This window comes from Melospiza melodia, chromosome Z (genome assembly GCF_035770615.1).
Source record: "Melospiza melodia melodia isolate bMelMel2 chromosome Z, bMelMel2.pri, whole genome shotgun sequence".
NCBI lineage: Eukaryota > Metazoa > Chordata > Aves > Passeriformes > Passerellidae > Melospiza > Melospiza melodia.
This window is the reverse complement of record NC_086226.1, coordinates 67,341,477-67,362,591: the sequence shown is the minus strand read 5'-3', so window position 1 is coordinate 67,362,591 and position 21,115 is coordinate 67,341,477. Positions and strand designations below refer to the sequence as shown.

Below are 21,115 nucleotides of genomic sequence, written 5' to 3'. Positions count from 1 at the left end.
CTGAGGTGGCTGCTGCTTTTGAAACTGTGCTCCTTTAAATACGGACAAGGCCCGAGTAAAGTGCTACACAGCTGACTCCTCTGGCAAGACTCACAATGCAGCGCTGAACTGCTCATGTTTCATCTGGCATCTCAACAGTACCTGGCTGGAACAGCAGCATCTTCTATCACCTACACATATTATCTGACTCCCTGTTTCTTCAAATACACTTAGAAACAACCTGTCGTTAACAGTGATGAAAATTTCATTTACTACAATCAGCAATTACACTAATTTCAAACAGCAAAGAACATTTTTATAACACATCTCAAAATAAAGTCTCTTGGACAAAATACTTTTGAGAGCAAATACTATATTGAAAAGTGTATTACGAGGGGAACTAATTCTATGCTGTGGAAATATTTGGGATTTGCTTCTCAAAACTTGCAACTAGAAATCTATTATTCTCTATGAAATCACCATAACAGCAAAGCCTCCAGAGATAAATACTTTTGACTCTCTGTGGGAGAGTCATTAATCTTTTTATTCATCTAGTACACAGTTAACCCTCCTCCTCCTCAAAAGATCTTTTTCAGGCTGGCCAACACGCAGTGTTTAATAACTGTCTCCTGACAAAATGGTTGATCAAAACCCAGTAACACTATTTTAACATTTCATTAATAATTCAATATATTTTACATACAAATTGCCTCTCCTTCCAAATGAAATAATAAATTTATTTTTCAAGTAAAGATCACAGAGATATTTAAAAGTGAAAAATGAAACAGCTGTATAATAAATATTTTAAATACACTGGATTTTTTTATCTCTTTAGTGATACAAATCAAAGCAAGAACACATGTAATTTAGCTGATCTGTTTTTAACCTAAGCAGCAACAGTACAATATCCTAAAAATGAATTAGCACTTGTGTAACCAATCACATTAAGTATTTTACATGATTTTTTTTTGTTTTTTGTAAACAGCTTAATTGAATTTTCTTGGAATACTTCTCATGTTTTAATTTCAAATTTAATTAGGCTGTAATTACAAACCTTCTCTGCCATATGCATAGTAAACCTGTTTCATCTCTGTCACACTACATGTTAAAGTTAGCATTAGCTAACTTTAACATGTAGCGTAGCTTGAAATAACACCCTTTCAATGTGCTATATAACAAACTTTTAAGGGTGACCTGGGAAACCAGTAGAAAAATAATAAATACCATACACCTCCACAAAGTAGTCAGTAGAAGGCAATTACATTCTAGTTTATCATTACTTCCACCAGTATTTTTGTGTTGCTAAACAACTGAAATGTGTTGTTTTCCAACATCACTGAATAAACTTCATATATGTGGCTTCTTCATGTGATGCAGGAAATGCCCTTGCAAGCAAGATTTGCGCTTGCACAGCAGGCAAGGTGAGGTACTTGGTGCCTTAATGACCTAAGTACAGCAGCACTGAAATGTATCTTTGAAATCCAACACAGCTCCACCAGTCTATGACTTTGTAAAAGAGAAGACAGCACATCTAAGTTTTGCCAGCTGTCTTTCTCTGATTACTTCTTTAGTTTCTCCAGACTCAAATAAAACACAAGTTCATCAAACACCTAAGTGGAATTGACCAAAGACAACACCCACAGATTTTGAGTCAGTAAAGTTACCTTTTGAATTGTGTGTATATATTTTCACTTACAATCTCCATTTGCTACAAAATAATAGAAAAAATGCTGACGATGTGGATAACCCTAGAGTCAGGTGCACTTTACCAAGGTCACTGATATCACTTAGTAGAAGCACACTGTAATTTTATCAGCTGTATTTAATGAAGGTTTTAGTTTATTATCAAATTTACACTGCACTAACATTTTACAATAATGTTGGTTGTAGAGGAAATCAATCATACTTAAGAAATATACAAGAAGCTTCCTACAGAAAGGGATTTAAAAAGAAACTGGTAAAAAAGAAAGGGAATAAAGAGAAGGAAGAAAAGGGATAAAATGAAAGAACATAAAGAAAATGATAAACTTTAAAAGAATTCAAGACATAATATCTGAATAGACTTAAGTTTGCAGTAATATTACACAATACTAGGGGAAATTATGTCTGCTTCTGTTGCAAAGCATGTAACTGGCTTTCTAAGTAACAACCAAGGAAAACTCATGAACAAAAATACATAATACATTATTTTACTTAACAAACAGTACAGTTGTAAACTTCATACCTATAAAAAAAAATTTGATGTCTGCATCACATTGTAATTAGAGTACCTACATTATGATGAGATGGGCCCCAAGAAGAATTAAGCAGTCTCAAATCTCTTCCTACCGTAACCATTCAATAATTCCATGTTTCTACAACAACCTTTCTGGAAGGCACCAGATACCTGGCACAGCTCCATATGTGGTGTGACTCCCTGAGGAAGCGACCTAGCACAAGGACACCTCATCTCAGGGAAGCATCAACCACTGTTTGTGAATGTCACGGAAGCAGCACACTAAAGGCAACAAAACCACTGAACCACAGGTCAGGATACACAATACAGTCTGAACGAGGAATGTCACACCCAACCCAAACATAGCACTGAAGAGAACAGACATCACCTTTTTCGAAACAAATAGTGAAAATGAAATCTGAACAGTGTCATGGATGTTTCTTTACATCACCAGCTTTCATCAGAGCCTTAATAGCTCTGGCCCTCATCTCGAGTTCCAGAAGCTCCAGCTGTTGTGCTGATGGCTGAACATCTTCTGATGGAGGAACAGCTAAGGCTGCTGCTTTAGGCTCCTTTGGGCTGGACTCTGCCAACCCCAGAATCTCATTCACACTCTTCTCAATGTCCTTCTGAAGGTCATCTATCTGGCCAGCTCCACTTCTGACAGTGCTCTCTTGCACATCTGGACCATCCTCTTCATTGCATGGGCCTTCTATGTCACTATCATATGCATCTGCATTTATGCTGAGGACATCACTATCTTCTCCCTTGCCTGTAACACAAACATAACTATCACAGAGTTGCTTAACAGAATTCTTTTACCTCAACCTACAAAATCACTTCAGCTTAAAGTGTTACTCTGCAAATTAAGAGAGTGGAAAAAATCTAGAAAAAAAAATCTATATGATAATCAACTCCTTTGTCTCCTTCAACTTTTAAAGGTAATTTATACAAGTTTTATTGCATCTTTATGCAATTATAAAAGAATATGCAGTATAGCAATGCAGCAATACCAGAAAAATTTATTCCCTCCTGTGAAGTTACATTACCTATTTTTCTAATTAAATTGTCAAAAAATTTTATACTAAAGAAAACTTCTGCAGTGCAAAACTGATTTTTGTTTATCTCTTAAATAAACCTAATTTTCAGATTGCAACTTCAAAAATTACACTCAACTATGTTATGTATTTTAAGAGGCATGGGATTTTAGTGAGACACAAGACTAAAAATTAATAGAAACTCATAGTGCCACTACTCAGAATTTATCATTAGTCTTCCAGATGTATTTAACTCCATATAAAAACATGGCTAAATTTAAGACTTAGAGTTTTAATTGTGGCTGAAAGTTGGAGTGTATTTTTAAAAACATAATTAAAAGAGGCAGCTCAGTTAAATAAAAGCAAAGCTCTAACAGAACGTAACTAACCATTCTCCCAGTTTCGCTGCAGCAAGAATTGCTTTTGACACACTGGCCTCCAAAGTTCCCACTCTTTCAACAGCTTTTTTAAGTGTGGAAATTAAGAGCAAGATTGGTTCCAGCTTAAAATGAATAATGTGTAGTCAGATGATAATTAAGTTACTGATTACACAGACTTTATAACTGAGTTATTACTTTTAAGTTTTAATTATTAAGTTACTACTTTTGGTAATACCATTTTTACCACTTGCACAGGGAAAAAATGGCTTTAGAAAAATGTTATTCTTTTTTTTTTAAAACATTTAAAATGCTTTATGGTACCTGTATGCACTTGGTACTAATACATGAAAAGTGCTGAAAAAACTTAGGAAGATTTATTTTTCTTGGTGTTTACAACAGTCCTCCCATCCTGAGGGTGTGGGAAAAAAAATCAATACTGACTACTTCAAAAGCTATAAATGCAATTTCTCTACTTAAAAAAATAAAAGGAGGGAGGAAAGGAAGATCAAAACAGCTCAGAATTGTTTTATGAACAACAATAATATTTTAAAACATTAGGGTTTTGTTGATTCAGCATTGAAAATTTTTTGTATTATAGGAAGGACACATTTCAGTTACTCACTCATGATCACTTTGTATCAGGCTGTGATCATCACAGCATTTAAGTTCAGATTTAAGAATTCTGCACACTCACCCTGAGAATGCACTCACACAGCTAAGGTATGTGGCATCTCAAAAATTCCAAAATGAAAATATATGTTAAGACAAACAAAAGAAGTTTACAGACCACTTTTCATCTTTTTTTAAAGCAAGATAAATCACAATTTTGAAATAATAAAATTTGAAAACCTAAAAATTAAACAAGGCTCCAAAAAGTCCCCTCACAGCATTGTGTATTGAAACTACTCATGAGATGAACATACAAAGGTCTTCTTTGATCCTAAGTAGTCTTGGCCTGTTCCTACTGTGACAGTAACTTCAAGATTAATATTTCATTTTCATATGCAGTTTCCCCTACTTCCCATACCATTTAGTCATCTTTGAACAGTATCTTTTAACTTTACCTTGCAAGCCGCAATGTGTGCGAAAGATCAGAATGGGAAACAACAGGATTAAGAAACTGTCTTTCTTCACAGTATCAGTCAGTGTTTACCTAACATGCTGGCCAGCCAAGGAGTATTCCCATGGATCAAAAAATCAGCTGTATTACTGGATCACAGTTCAAAGCCTGAAACTTAACATCTGAGCCTGACCATCCTAATATACTGCCAAAGTCAAACTGACCTGTACAGAGTCTGACTGGGATGGAGTTAATTTTCTTCACAGCAGAGTGCATTATGCTGCTTTCAGATTTGTTTCTGAAGCATGTTGATAACACATGAGTTTGGCTACTGCTGAAGAGTGCTTGAACAGCCTCAGGGCTTTATCTGTTTCTCACTCTGAGCCCACAGAGAGTACAGTGGGAGGCTGGGAGGATGCAGAGCCAGGACAGCTGAGCCAAACTGACCTAAGGGATATGCTCCACCATACAGCACTGACATCTTCCCAAGTAACTGTCATGCATGCTGAGTCTCTGCTTTCCAGGAAGTGGCTAAAAATCTGGCTGCCAATGGGAGCTTGTAACTAAGTCTCTGGTTTTTGCTTTGCTTCAATGTACAGCTCTTGCTTCACTTATTGAAGAGTCTTTATATTGACTCATAAGTTGTCCTCATTTTGTTTTGCTGACTGTCACCTTTATCCCACTGGGGGACAAACAATTCAGGGGTTGGTAGGTGCCTACTGGGTCAGCCCATCATAGGATTCCTTTTGGAATCAATTGTCACATTAAGAAGGAACAAAATATTAAGTCATTCATGTCTATCCCAGAGAAGCTGGGCAGAACAACCTTGGGTTCTATTTAGAAATTGGAACCTTCAAACCTGTGGAATTCAGGGTTCATTCAGGCTTTTTGGCCTGCAGATGTATAATGAGCTAACAGGCTTTATTCCCTATTTTGCTTCTGTGTTTTTACAGTAATAAGGATCATGGCTGGCATTTCTCATCATATTTTTCATTTTGGTAACTTTTACTTTTTTCTTCATCTACAGTTGCAAAATTAATTTCAGCACACTTAATTTCATTTTTAAATTTTAATTTTATCCACTTTTGCTTATTCTCTCATTCTCTCTTCTTTTTCCCACAGCCTGAGAGCTGTGGGAAAAAGAAGGGAGAATGAGAGAATAAGCAAAAGTGGAGAGAATGACTGGAGTTACACTTTCTAATTTATACAATATTCTCAAAAGTTCTTAAAAGCTAACATCTTGAGAGGAGTCACTGTTTTAGCCCAAAGCAATCATGATGCTCTGGTTGATTAAGTCATAAAAAAACAATGATATCACTTGAAGTAACCATCAATTCCTTTTGATAACACAGAAGCAGAAGAAATCTGCAGGAAATCTGTCAGTTCTAAGGTTCCTCCAAGAAGCAACATTTAAATGATTATCCACAGTCATAGCAACTCACACCTAAGAGTTTTGGTGCTTTTATTATGTATGACTCTTTCCCATTTGACTCTTCTCACTAACTAATTCAAAAAAGAAACACATTTCAAAAGTCATTCCAAGAGACATCTTTTAGACAACATTCTGAATTGTGAAATAGTAGCTGCAAGAAGCAAATAAAGTTAGATTTTGCAGAAAAGAAATGTAGCTTAGAAGAATTTTCAGCATTCTTTGACTGGAAAAGCTATTTCTGATCTTTCTGCTTAGAGCCAGTCAAAATGAAAATAAACAGACTGAGGCAGAAACACCTCTATTTCTAGTGCTTCATGCACAAACTAATATTGGCAATTGTTATACGTGCTGATTTAATGACTGGAATAAAACAAACACTACTGCAGGCTAAAAGTACTGTTTTCTTGTGTAAAAAGTACAAATGTGCACCAGTAACTTCTGAGCCTTTGCATTTTCTATCCTGCCAATCACTGTAGTACTTGAATGTTTCACAAGCTGTGTTTTTGCATTTAAGAAGAGAAAGTACACAAAACAAAATACTCTCTCCCAATGTATGTTCATTCTCTGTTCACAGGAGAGCTGTCAGCTACCTGGAATAAGTCACTGCCCAACATCAAGAACACAAAATTTCAGCTGTCTCTACAACATACCTTGCTTTGACTCCTGACCTTCCAGCTTGCTGTCTTCTCTCAGAGAAGAAGTTGAGTCTATACTGTTGTCTTGTCTGGAAACAATTAAGAACACATTTTAATCACCATAATTTAAAATTTAACAGAACATTTTTTAGAAACTAAAAAATTATCAGGGGGTAGGCCAATAAGCCAGCTACAGTAGGAATAAGGGCAGAAGAAGTACAGAGAGCTAATGTAAGCACTTGAAAATAAACTTTTTTTTGTTTGCCTTGTGATACACAAGGATAAAGCACTGCATCCTTGCCTTTTAGAGTAACAATCCTGAATGGCTGTAACTGAGCAACCACAGCTGAGCAGTTATAAGGGAAAAGCTCCTCATATTAGGAGCTTTTCTGTAAAACTCAAAATAAATTGTCACATAATTAGATTGTTTGGAAAAATGATAATTTCTGCTGCACTCAAATACTATTTACAGTCTTATTTTGAAAGTAAAAAATTACTTTAATGAAATTATCATCAGACCATCACTAACCTCACCTAAACCAGAATCTTTTTGTTTCACAAAGGGATACCTTTTAAAACAGAAGTATTTACAACTCAGCTATTACAGTGTATTCAGTTCTCGCATTTCTCTATTTCTCCTACTTAAAGACTTCTACCCTTGATGTGTAGGGCTTCAACTCTTACACAAGTGTAAAGAAGAGACACTTCAGTAATGTCCTTCATGTACTTCACTCATACTAGTTACACAAATTGTGAAAACATTCAGGAAGGGCACAGGTAGAACAATCCAGAATCACAGGAAAAGTTCAATTGCCACATCCAGTGAGCATTTTGACAACAGAATTGCCAAATTTCTAAACTGGAGTTAGTGTATCATTGGCTTCATCTGTATTAATATGGAATCAATGCAGCTCTCCTGGCCATGGGAACTTAACAACTCTATAAAAAGGAAGCAGTATTCTGGTGTCACAGATGTAAATATAATGACTGACAACTTGTTTCTTAATAATGGCCTTTAGGGCTTTCCTGAAAGTGAACACAGATCTATTTTCCTTGTGCTTTACAAGTTGTGTTTTTTCCCATATGCCCAATGGTTTTATCAGGAGGAGGAACACCACAGTATTTCTAGAAATCACGGTCTGAGAGGAGAGGCAGTTATTTTCATTTCTATTTCCTTTAATGAAGCGGCAAAGGCTACATCAACAGACTCTCCTTTTCCCCCTACTTTTTTTAGCCATTGGAACATAATTGTGTAAAGTATCATCAATAACTCATTAAGGACAATAAACAGGTCAATACACTTGCCTAGCAAACCCTGGATGTGAACACCAGTCTGTTCTGCCTATTTATTGAGCCACGTGGCTACACTAACTCCTTTTCCAAATGAGATGACAATAATCACAATATGCCTACACACGTGTAGGCAACTGCAACCAACAACTGCAAGGAGACCACAAGTCAGATGGGCCTAAAGGACTGTGCTGCCAGAAATCAGACAGAATGAAAAATATATACCTTCTCCAGGATTTTCAGTGTCATGCAGCTGTAAGTACATGCTTGTAATTCACTAGCAAACCTCAAGCTAGTCTAGACAAGAAGCAGGATGCAAGATCTGGGACTAAGGTATGAAACAGACTGTAAAATCAGAGGCAAAATTCCAAAAGCAGAATAGGTTCTGCAAGTAGGCAAACTTTTGGACTATAATAGAGCACAAGATACCCCAGAGATGAACAGCTTCAGCTACCGGGGACAATCACAGGCCTACACCTGCCATCAGAGAGGCCTGCATGCACATGGAAGTCTGAGCAGCAACAGCAACAAGGATACAAACCTTGTGGGCTTCTGTGCCAGCAGCCAGGGAGAGATGTGGATTTCAGACCAGCTACTGGTTGGCAGATGTGGATGGAACCACTTGGTTTTTGGTTTTTTTTTGAGCAACTCCTAACCATTTGCTGTATCTAGTTACTTAACTCTTGACGAAAATTAGGTTGTAATATACCCTGATCATCACTAAGAGCAGAAGCAGCTTTGGCTGCTCCTGCCTAATCCTCTTTCACATACATACTTCACCATTCAGAACTCAGTAGTCATGTTCACAAAGTGGACAGCAAAGTGTCACTCTTAAAAGCCTGATCTTGCACCAGTAGTATTCAGACAGTAGATTTTAGAACTCTGGTATCACCTTAATGTCTGATGAGGAACTGTAATCATCTCTTTCAGAGAAAACAAAGTGACCACTATAGTTCAAACATTGGCTGTGAAATTATCCACAATCATTTTAACAGCCGTATTAAAAGAAATTACCAACTTTAAAAGAAACCACACACAGAAACTTGCAAAGTTTCTTCCTGATGCTTTGACTTTAGCAATAATTACAGCAAACCCATATTCCTTTAGAGACTACCTAATGTCAACAAAAGAATTTTTATGACATGGGAGTACTTTTAGAGCATGTTTTACTCTCTCAAAATTGATTGGATTGGACTGCATCGCTGCTGAACCTTCATGACTTTGCTTTGTAGGCAAGCATTTTGCACCATCTACTGGCCCAACAAATGCATTTTAAGTTCATTGCTCAGTTTGGCTTTTAACTTGTTAGCCTTGTTTTATGTGTTTGCTAGTGAAAAATATTTTTTCCCTAATTATTTCTAGTGTGGTATACACGTAAGAAAGGGGGGTCTCCAAACAATGGGAGCAGAAGATATGTTATTCTAAAATTAAGGGACCTTATAAACACTTAATACTCTCTTTTTTCATGCTGTGCTGGTAAGTGACAATAGTAATTTAGAGTGTCTCCCTTTTGCCAGCCTTTATATTTCTCCCTCAAGATGACAGTTAAGTTCAAAGTCAATCTTCCAAGCAATAAACTCAGCACTTTTAATTTATTATTTTAAACAGAACAACAATTTCACAGTATGATATTTTCAGCAGAAAGAAGCTAACTACACTACAATTTGCTGAAAACAAATGTTGTAAATTTAAATTTACCTTACTTTATGTAGAGCATGCATTTCATGTTGTCATGTGCCACAATAGTGTAATCCCTAACTGGGCTCACACAAATGGTTTCTGTACAAAATTTGCTACAGGAATTTGCACAGCTCTCAAAGCATCTGGGCGTGAAAGTGATTTGGTACCCAATTCCAGCAGATTTTACAAAGTGGGGTAAAAACACAGCAAAGGTTAGGAAAAGGAGTACTGGCAGAGGAGCAGATGGCTAAGGATTGACAGTAGCTCTCCAATACTGGTGGCAGTGGTCACTGGGGTTGGAGACCAGAAGGAAAAGTATTATTCACCTAAATCTCCAGTGAGACTTGAGATCAGGACCTCTGTTATTTTTGACGTGATGCACCTTCCTGAATTAAAATTTGCCTTTGCACTCAGCTCCAGGCCTAAAAACCATTTCTAGAAGTCCCAAGCCCTTGAAAGATTCCGGCAAATTTTTGTTCCAAGGAGAGTTTTCAATGACAAATGACAACCAAAATAATTAACAAGCATTAAGTAGTAAGTTAAAAAAACAAAAGGGAAAAAAGTTCTTACAAAATAGTGCTTCTGAAGAAAGGTATCTCAAAAGACAGGTGTTAATCAAATAGTTTTATAAGCTATGCAAAGTCCATCAGTCCTGTTACAGGTGATGTTTGAGGACACCACAAGAACAGAAGGCAGTGGAGCAAATTAGCCAAATGCTGATGTATCTGTTCAGTGACTCATGTAGCTGGTAGTTACAGAGATTCCAAATGCTGAAAATAACCAAATTGTCTTACAGGGGTAAATATCAGATGGTAATTGCTTGCTTGTGAACACGCAGCAACCAGGAGCACAACACATCAAAGCAAGACAAAAGTTTTATCTGCTAACCTTTCCAAAAGAAAACAAGCAAACTACACTTATGACTGCAAAGTAGTAAAACACCTATAAATTCTTGAAAGAGCAAATATTAAACTGCAACTTTTCACTCAGGGAAAAAAAATAAGCCAAATATGATTTTGAAGGCAGGAGATCATTTACTCAGACCCCTATGAACATTGATCATTATAATGACACTGGAATGTTTGTTCTTTTAATGTTTTACTAACATAGCATGTAACTTACTTTCACTTGTTCTGCTGAAGGATATTTGAAGAATCAATTCAGGTAAAAGAAAAGAAACAGCTCAAAAACATGCTAACACTTCTTGAACAAGATGAAGAATACCTACTTGGTTGTTCCAAGACATCTGACTCCTGTCAATTAAATATCTGATGTTTAGCTGGAAGCTTCATATACAATAATTCTCTTGTTTTAACAGTATTCAATTTCAGACAGTAACACAGAAATGCAAGAAAAATCTGAGAACTGCATATTCAAAAACCTATACAGAGCTGACAAATAACAAAATTTATCTATTGCAACAGCATGTTCCAGTTACTGGCAAATATAGGCCCTGCTTCTTCAATTCTTCTGCATGGTTATTGCAGGATTTCTAATGCTTCACACAGAGTAAGCTGGTGATAAAATAAAAGAGTAAATGTTTTACATGCTAATGTAAGCATGTGAAGCATTTACATAGTTGAAATTCATTAAAAGCCTCAGGATTTCCACTTCTAGTAACAGAATGAGGATATGTGCAAAAACAAAAAACAGAAGATCCAATTTACAATAAGATGCAATACCATCTAAAAGCTTCACATAAAGATCTGAATTTTGCAAATTTCCTGTAACTAGAGAAACTTCCCTGCTACTTTTAGCTGGTACAGACAGTAAACAGCTCTTTAGAGACTGAGAGTAATTTGCTTATTTAATTTGAAATTTCTCTAGATGTATTGATTCAAGCTTTCTGAATTTCAGTTGATATACGCAGATGGCTAAAGGTACATTTGTTGAATTTATGTTTTTCAAAGGACAATAACAAAAGAAACAAAGGGGTGTTTCCACTCAGTTAAAAAACCACTTTTGATGAGAGTACAACTTGCTACTCACTTTTTCCCTTTCCACATTCACATCTGAATGTAAAAACTAATACAAGTCAGACTTTAAACAAATAAGGTATAATAGAATGCAGGAAAAAGAAGAAATTTACATAAAAGCCATATGCAATGAAGATAACCTAGGAAGAACTAACAGCGATTATATAAATACAGAAAATGTCTTTTTTGTTATGAGAAGTCTTTTCTATTCCCAGGGCAAACAAACTTGCCTACTTAAATCCAGATTAGAAATATAACTAATGATTACAAACAATGCTTGCTTGACTTAGAAATGCAGTTTTCATTATTTTTTCACATTGGCACCTTAAGCCTCTGTAGTGGCTAACTTGTTGAAACACAGTTTTCTGAAGTTTTGAAAACTTGCATTTATAATTATTTACACGCTGGTTATAAAGAAGCTGACCCAAGGCCCAAAGATTAGACTACTTAGTAAAAAGTGCTTGTGACTGTTTACTGTTGTAAAAGCATCGTATTGGTCTACTTACTGAGCACTGAACTTCAAGATTAACATAAAACCTTAATTCTCCTCATTTTCTCCTATCCCTTTATTTTTTAATCATCCAAACAGCTTTTCTGTTTCGCTTTCTTTTTGTTAATGCTACCACACAGCTGAACTGTGGAGCCAAGGTTCTCAGACAGCACCCACTGATGCAGAATGCTATTTTTGAAAGGGAGAAGAAAATCCCCAATTCCTAAAACTTGCCTGCCCAGCATGGAGGGGTCTGAAACCCTAAACTATCAGGATACAGATACAAGAACAAGGGACGCCTCAACCACTGTTTGTCACAGGAAGCAATTTGCTCTACAACTATGAACAACATCTCTCAGTTTCTTTTACCTTTTTGAAACACAATTTCTTGATTTTCTGTCAGTTACTGAAACCTTCCTAACTGGCATGGGAAAATAGGGTAAGTGCCTTTGATATCCACTAGCTAAAAAATGATAAATTCTGATTTTTCTTATTTGATAGTTTTATTCATTAATTTCCTCTTTTTAGATTTTTACCAGCTCAAATAATTTCCATATAAGAAAGAATTTACACAGTCTACTATATCAAACGATCATAAATACATGTCTCAACAGTAGCTTTGAAACATCTTGAAGACACAGAACAACCTTACTGAAATCCAGCACCACTACTCCTGCCATACATCTTGGAGATAAAGAACACTTAACATATTTTGCAATAGTAAACAGCTTGTGAGTTAGACCTTAAACAAAAACCCAAAATAACATATAATGTCTCGGGGAATCAAAAAATTTGGGTATTTTTTATGGCTTATTTAGGCAGCAAGTCTGTCTTCTCATTCTATTTAGAACTTCACTGGCAAATTATCAATCACTTTACAGAGACTATTCCACATAGAGACCACTACATTACATAAAGCAACCCAAATTTTAGTATATTTAGTAGTTTTTTAATTTTTCTATCTGCTTTTCCCAACAGCCAGAAGAGGGCAATAAAATAAGAAAACTAGTTTTTAAAACTGATGACCCCGTTCACAGATCACATAGGCAACAAACAGCACAGCAGGATACATTAACAATGGGCTCCAAATGGAACCTTAGAAGAAACAGTGTCAAAGGGTATAAAAACTGTATCACAAGGAAAAGAATGAAAACTAACTTTGTATCCACTCCATTTTCTAGTATATTTGTATGATGAGAAATCATCAAGAAAATTATGTAATAACTTCATAGTTTGTTTTGAATCAAAGACAGGATCAGAAATTAGGTCTCTGCTAAAGAAAAATACTGACCAGAATGTGGAAGTTGAATTAGTGTTACTACCTTTCCCATCCATTTGTTCTTATTTAGGAGGTTTACATAAACCAACCAAACCAGTAGCTAGGAGGTTACTTTAATCCGCCCATCTCTGGTGCATTGTCTTGCACTGTCTCAGAGGTTTATTAAGTGTGTCCTGAATCTGTGGACCAGCTGTAATCAGGTCAGTGTTGAAAACATAAAAGCTTATTAGTCTTCTAGAAACAAGTTAGCCTCACTAAATTTGATGCATTGTGCATGATAACTAGTAACTTTCCTTTCTCCTTCACTAAAGTAGTGAAGGGAAACTATCAAACAGGTGAACTCTTGACAAAGAAATGGTCTTTAAAAAACAGAGAAGCATTTTAAGGTTAAGTGCTGTCTTTTACAAAACTGCCTGATGCCAAGGTTGTAGCACTCCTTATACAGAGTGCATTGAACGGGTGAGTGTCAGTGCTGCATGAATTGCGGCAGGAATGAAGGACCAGAATGGAAAGTTGAAAGACAAGGGATAAATCTCAGTTGAACTGAAAGTACACTTAAACAATTCACTGATCTAAGTGGGAGGGGTTTACTGCTTTAGCTCACACAAAGACAACCTAAATCACACCACTTCTGTTGCAGGACACAAGTATGAAAGTTTAATTACCACAACTCAGCTGACAGGTGCTATGCCACTATGAGCCCAGTTATGTGCTCAAGACACACTTAAAGTCACAAAGTGACAAAATCATGTCTGTAACTTTAGGGCTTGCTAGTAGCCACACTTCATTGTCATTTAACTAGAGTAATTAATTAAGGATATAACAACTGTGTCTTTCAATTATATATTTGATCATTTCTCATGAAAAATCTCTGAATTGTTCAGTCTCCTTAAATTAAGTTTAAGTTTTTATCTTTTACTCACTGACTGACTGAATCACCTCCAGTCTTGTCTCCTCCATCTGCCTCCTCGTCAGTATCAGAATCAGCTCCAATCTTGCCTAGATATACACAGTTTCAAACATGAAAATTTAGGAAAGTGATATAATTAATACTACATACTTAGGTTTACTTTTAATTATTAACTCTATTGCAATCAGCGGAAGAGGATTTTTCCCAGTTAAAGCAGAAGTTCTAAAATTAGACTTTTTTGACGAATTTTTCTAAAATTAGTCAAAACCAAAACCCTTATTTGGGAGTCTTCTGCTGGCTTCACATACATTTATACTGGATTACAAAAAATCTGATTAGCTTCTCTGATTAGTACAATACTGTGGGTGCTAAAAATAAAGTACAGAATCAACAGCAAGGTACTCTGGAGCACTCAGACTCGAAGAGCTTTTCTTCATTGACAAGACGGCAATATGTTTGCAAATAAGTTCTATACTCCTTAAATATCACGTGCAAGTTTAATAAAACTGTGAAAAGCTGGAATGTCATTTCCTTAACCAAAGTTACATGAAATGTGTGTCTTGGTGGAACTGAGCGATTATGAACACATTAATATATACTTACTAGTGTGTGTCTGTATATATACATATATATTTTTAAGTTGCTAAAATAAGTGCAAATTCGGTTGAGGCAGACTATTTTCTGGTATACAGTGGAGTCTAAAAGTTTCACTCATACCTTCAAGTATCTTCAACAGTTTTTTTTCAGATAACAGCTCCAACTGCTCCATGCAAAGTCTTTTGATTTCATCCATGGAACAGTTCTAAGAAGACAGATAAGACATACCACAAGCTACTAAAAATTTCTGAGAAGAGAGTAATTAAAGTTGTAATGAAGATTTAACTTGGATTAAAGCCTCTCCCATATTCTGATCTGCACTGATGCAACTGCTGTAGAAAACCAGGTGTTTCAGTTATGACAAGAAATACCATATGTGTGGGTTTCATCTGAAAAATTAAGCAATATACACGCTATCAGTTACCTGACCTATGGCTCGGAGTCTTTACTGCAGCTACAACACTGAGCACCAGAAACACCAGATCGTATGTGTGAAGCATGGAACAGCAAACAATTGCAGACTTTGTTATTCCTAGTTTTGCACCACTAGGGGGAAGCTGGGTTATGTAATTAAGCTTGCAAAGATCAGAGGGAACTGTTGAATGGAAGTCCAAAAACTGGAGAAAATAATCCTATTGACAACACACCAACAGATGCATATCACAACACAGAAAATAAAGCAAGCATGTAAACTGTGATTCATTTCTCATGCTTGGTACATACCATACATTGCCACAGATTTTACTGGTATTCCAGTCACCTTCAAATCTCATACCTCTTGGTGACATTTGGGAATTTCCCATTTTCAAATGAGCTCTGATACCATGTACAAGTACCAAAATTAGGAGCTGCTAAACAGGTTGTAACACCCTCAGTCATATTTTAAGTTTGGTTCTATACTATGAGGCAATTTCCCTACAAACTCAGTAATGTCTTTCCTTCCAGACTCTCAACTTCTTCTTCTGCCAGAGATGAGAAACGGATGAGCCTATGTGCAATTTACCATGTGTTTAAAATGAAGTCCTGTCTCACTTATATTATTAATAATTCAACTCATTAAGATAAAAATTTGAGATAAAAAATTTACAACTACCAACAAGCATTACACAGATGACATTTCACTTGCAGCCTCTTCTTCTGTACAGGCTGCTAGCTTAATTTATTTTAAGTCCTACTTAAAAGTTCACAAGAGTCAAAAACCATTTGATCCAAGCCAGTAAAACTCCACCTTTAGTCCATAGGAGTTACAGCTTCAGAAGCTGTTTATGAAGAATGGGCTTTATTTTCTTATCTCAGACATTGCTTTAATACCATACAAAGAAAATCAGTTGCCACAACCAGAAATCAGTATTTTATTTACAAATCAGCATATTAGATAGTGAACAACACTACTGCATTTACTTCTCATAACCACGAAAATCCTTTTGCATAGAGGGAGAATCTAAAGCTAAACCTGAAGTTTAGAAATGATTGAGCAGTAGCAAAAGGAGTAACCTGGAATAACAACAGCAAATCTTTAAAAAGTTTCACTTCCAGACACATGACTGGGAGACTACTTAAGAAGAGTACTTGACTTCATAGAAACTTCTTTAGTTGAGAAATATACAGACAGTTTTTAAAATGTAAATGCACTAGGCTTGAGAGATAAGTATTTTTTGTTAAACAAGCACTCAAGATCATGGTAAATATATAAATGGTCAGTGTATTTCAGTACCTTTAAAGTATCAGGCAGCATCTTCTGTAGTTTCTTCTCCCCTATGACACAGAAACACTGTTGAAGCATTTCCTTTTTGTCCCCAATGTAGAAACTGACAGGTTTGAGTGACACAGTGAGATCTAATCCTCCTTCTTCTATATCACTGGGTTGCTCAGCTTCTTCCACTTTTTCTCCAGAGAGTACACTGCATTTTGTTTCCTAAAATCAAAGAAGACACATTTTCTAGTGAATTAGAGAAGACAGAAAATTACAGCTTCACTTGTGCTTGCAATAATTTTCCCTTCATAAACGCAAGGTACATCTTAACGTGGGCTTCTCAAATTCCAGTGTTTCATATTGTAAGGTAACTGCATTACAGAAGTTACGTATTTTATTACTGAAAACATTATTGTGCTAGGAAAATTTTGTAAACCTCCATGAAGTGAAAATTACTCCTAAATATTAACTGGGAAATACTATCTGCAAATACTTAGCAGGTGCTTACACATGAAGGCATGCTTTAATGCAGAAGAAATCCATCTGATTAGCTGGGCAGTTAAATCATAAAGCCCATCATTTACAGCTACCCTGCTAAGATTGGCATACAATCCCCTGTCTGGCAGAGTCTTTACAGAATCAAAATGGGCTTCCTATGAGAAAATGCATCCTACATACATCAGCGGAGGACCTCTAGAATAAAAAAACTAATTAAACAAAAAACCAAAACCAAACCACCAGCCAGAAATACATTTTGTCAGCCTTAGCATTCACTTAGGCGTGCATGTCACAACCAATTTTTGCAGACCAACACATCCTTGGAAGACTCGCAAGGCCAGAAGTGTGAGAACCACGACGGGCGCTACCCGAGCTCGTACGCCACACCCCTCACACCTGAGAAGCACAGACCGGCGTCCCCGGGATGCGCGCCCGGGCTCGGCGGGCCCCGCCGCTGCCTGTGGCTGTGCCTGGGCCGCCCGTCTTCGCACCGCCCTCCCTGCACCTGCACTCCGACCAGCGCGACTGAGCCCGGCCCTTCCCGCAGCCAGCCCCGGCAGGGACCGCGGCCAGGCCTCTGCCGCCGGGACGCGGGACCGGGACGCGCCCGGGAAGGCAGGGGCGGCACGGCACCGGCCAGACCCCGCGACTCCGCCCGCGCTACCTCCAGGGCACCGTGGCTGGACTCGGTGCTCCGACGCTTCCTGTCGCTGCCATCCTGTCCCGGGGCTCCCTCCGGGCAGCAGGAACGCGAGCGGCGCCGCTTCTTCTCCTTGGAAGACTTCCTGCCCGGCATGGCCGCGCCGCGCGCACGCCGCACTCCGCCGCGGCAGCGCCGCTTCCGGCCGGGACTCGCGCGCAGCGCCCCCTGTCGGCCCCGCGCCGCGGCCTCCGCGCCCGAGGCTCGAGATGGAGACGCTGGGAATGTACGGGCGGATGGCCTGGGGTGAGCGAGGCCCCAGTAAAAATGCAGCCACGCGTGGGCACGGGACCTCTTTACACAGGTGGAAGATGTAGAAAACACATCTTTCGAGGAGCTGGGGTTGTTTAATGTCCAGACGAGGAGGCTCAGGGCTGACCCCATTGCTCTCTAAAACTCGCTGAAAGGAGAGTCTCCTGCCGTGCCTGCAGTGAGAGGACAAGAGGAAATGGCCTCAATCTGAGTCATGGGAGATTCAGATTAGATATTAGGAAAAAAGATTATCACCATCAGGGTGGTCAGACATTGGAATAGGTGTCCCTGATGGTGGAGTCACCATCCCTGGAGGTGTACAAGACATGTGGATCTGGTGCTGGTGGTGTGGTTTAATGCTTCAATGGTTACAGTGATAATGCTGGGTGGATGGTGGACTTGATGATTACTTAATGTTCTCTTCCAACATGGATGCTTTTACGATGATTCCATAGTTCTATCCTCTGTAGCTACTGTTTAATTCTGACCTTTTCCCTGACTTTCAACCTGTTTCAATGCTGCAAGGACCTGCAAACTCCTCCCTTGGCAGCTATTTGGCATTGCCAATAACTTTGGAACAACAATAACTTTTCCCATGATACTGTGTACTGGAGAAATTCTTTCATGGGATGCAAACAATTAGGAATTGCAGCAGAGAAGCCTGTTTAAGGCAGGCAGCTGCTTTGTGCAATTCACTAAGACACTGATCAACTTTCTGCCACCAATAAGATTAGTTACAGAGGGAACTCAGTCTATTATCCTGAAGAGGTTAGTGAAAATTAAAGACTATGGTAGACGAATAATTAGGCAGACATCATTTGTATTAAAAATCTTCTTTACAGTGCAAAGATGTGCAATAATTTTCTTCTTTATTTAACACAACTGAATGTCTGTTCTTTTTTGTCTGCTTTCTTTCTCAGATTCAAACATATTGCCATCCAGTTTGCCCATATTGGGTTGGATCTTCAAATGGGATGTACTGGCCCATTTAGGCAGAAGTCTGCTGAATGCAAGTTGTATAAAACTACTGGTATCAGAACTGCTGTGGGAAGATTATATATATTTGCATAGGCTGACACTGTTTCCAAAAGGGTTAGAATTTATTAAGTACCATCAGTTCTTTTTTCAGCAAGCCTGATTCCCTGCAGAGGCAGAATAGTATCAGAGTTAATCCTGATTAGCCTATGTTGTTAAAATTACCTGGATTGTGGGAATAGATGTTCATATTTACCATCAGCGAATAACAGCCTCAGCATACTCTGAAGGTGGCAGAGGTAATGTAATGAGGAAACACTGAGGAGGGGTCTAAGTTTGGGATGAAAATGGGATCCCTTGAGCAACTGTTAGGAAAATAAAAAGTTTAGCAGTGTATGCTTAGGCATGCAAACTGTGTTTTAAATGAATGTAGGATATAGAATACAGAAGCTAACTGGGCTGCTGATAAAAAGATTTGTAACAATATTCGAATTTATGTACTCACAGGCTTCAAATTCTGCTGTCAGAAAGGGGTAGTTCATACTTTAAACTATTTTTTAATGTTTTTTGTACAGACCAACAGTGGTGTCACGAACATTGCAGATTTATCTTTGCAACTGGAAAGTCTAGAAACAAAATTTCCTACCAAATTTGAAACCTCAATCTCTACAGTGAATAAGCATCAAAAAACCACTGTAAGAATAGGACATCTGAAAACACCCAGATACTCTTCAGGCTTTCAACAGTTGCATGGGGAATCTTGTTGCCAAACATTTAATTTCAGTCTATTTAGGACACATTTTGAAAAGATGGGAAACATCTACTGTTCCTAGACTTTGGATTTTTTGGTGGTTTAAGGAGAAAGTGACAAAAAGAGGCAAGTGATCACAGCATACAGTAATGGATCACATTCAGCTAAGAAGCTTAACTAAGTATTTTTAAGCAAAATACTTCACACAATTGAAACTATCAGGCTATTACATTTCCTAAAGCATTTGGAGTTGCCTCTGTAATACTGATCTATGGTAAGGCTCCTCCTGTAGATTATTATAGCATGTTACATTATAAAAAAGTCACTGCATCCAATTATTAATGAATGTATAGCTCAGTGTACATTCATGAATGTACGGCTCAATGTACTGCTTTTAATAAAATAGGTTTGCAGACTGAAGTTAGTCTATTTCTGGCTGTAGCCTGAACACGACTGAGTAATTAACACTGCTTACTTAGGTCCTGATATGAGCAAGGCGCATCATAATAACAGACATTAAAGAAACTTTGTGATAGATTAGACCAATTTGTGTTACTGTAGTCTTCTTCTATCTTGGAAAGTCCAGCAGTTGGTGCTGACAGAAGTCTGTTTTGACTCCTTATTTAGTTCCTTAGGAAGGCATTTTTTACTTGTCCTGAGCTTTGGCCTAAGTAGATCCAAAGTTTTTCCACTTCATAAAACCCGAGCCATGCCTAACAGCAATGCTTTAATGTGAGATGCTACTGTGTGCTGTTGGCTGTTCTTTCTAAAATCTTCGTATCTTAGAAAAAGATGCCAAAAGAATTGTGTCATCTACTGAGAGACTTTAAATTCTTAGCAGAAGACACAGCTTCTCTTCAAGGGGCTCTTGAAATCTCTCAAATGTATACTTCAACTATTTCCCTGATAAATGAAATCAGGAACACTTAGCACGCAGATCAACTTAGTCAAAATGTACTACTGTAGATAGTAAGCCAGCTCCCAGTTGCGTGTGAGGCACATACTTATTTTCAATGGCCTCTGGTCTCAAAATTTTTCTCAAAATTTTTTTATTGTACCCTGTGGATCTCATGTCTGGCACATTTCCCACTACAGATGTAACATTCTTGCACTGCAACAGTAATTTCATCCTGCTGACATTCCTAAGGAATTCTTCTTATTGATGACTCCAGCAGCAGATTGTGCAGTACCCTTACATGCATTTTCATTTATGCATGTGGATACTGACATGAACCACAATGGAGTTCCAAAGAGTGCCATTTAAAAGCAAAAGCAATTCCCCAATC

At 37.6% G+C, this 21,115-nt stretch overlaps 1 protein-coding gene across 1 annotated transcript; it reads right to left on the bottom strand.

Annotated features, from left to right (window-relative positions):
* Window positions 1–695: 695 nt before the first annotated feature.
* Window positions 696–17,971, bottom strand: CAAP1 (caspase activity and apoptosis inhibitor 1). The gene is made up of 6 exons (XM_063181426.1): window positions 17,816–17,971; window positions 16,675–16,875; window positions 15,081–15,165; window positions 14,377–14,452; window positions 6,754–6,827; window positions 696–2,966 (listed from the first exon to the last, which is right to left on the bottom strand). The coding sequence occupies exons 1-6, from the start codon at window positions 17,945–17,947 to the stop codon at window positions 2,623–2,625; spliced, it is 912 nt and encodes a 303-aa protein (XP_063037496.1). The 5' UTR covers window positions 17,948–17,971; the 3' UTR covers window positions 696–2,622.
* Window positions 17,972–21,115: the final 3,144 nt, after the last annotated feature.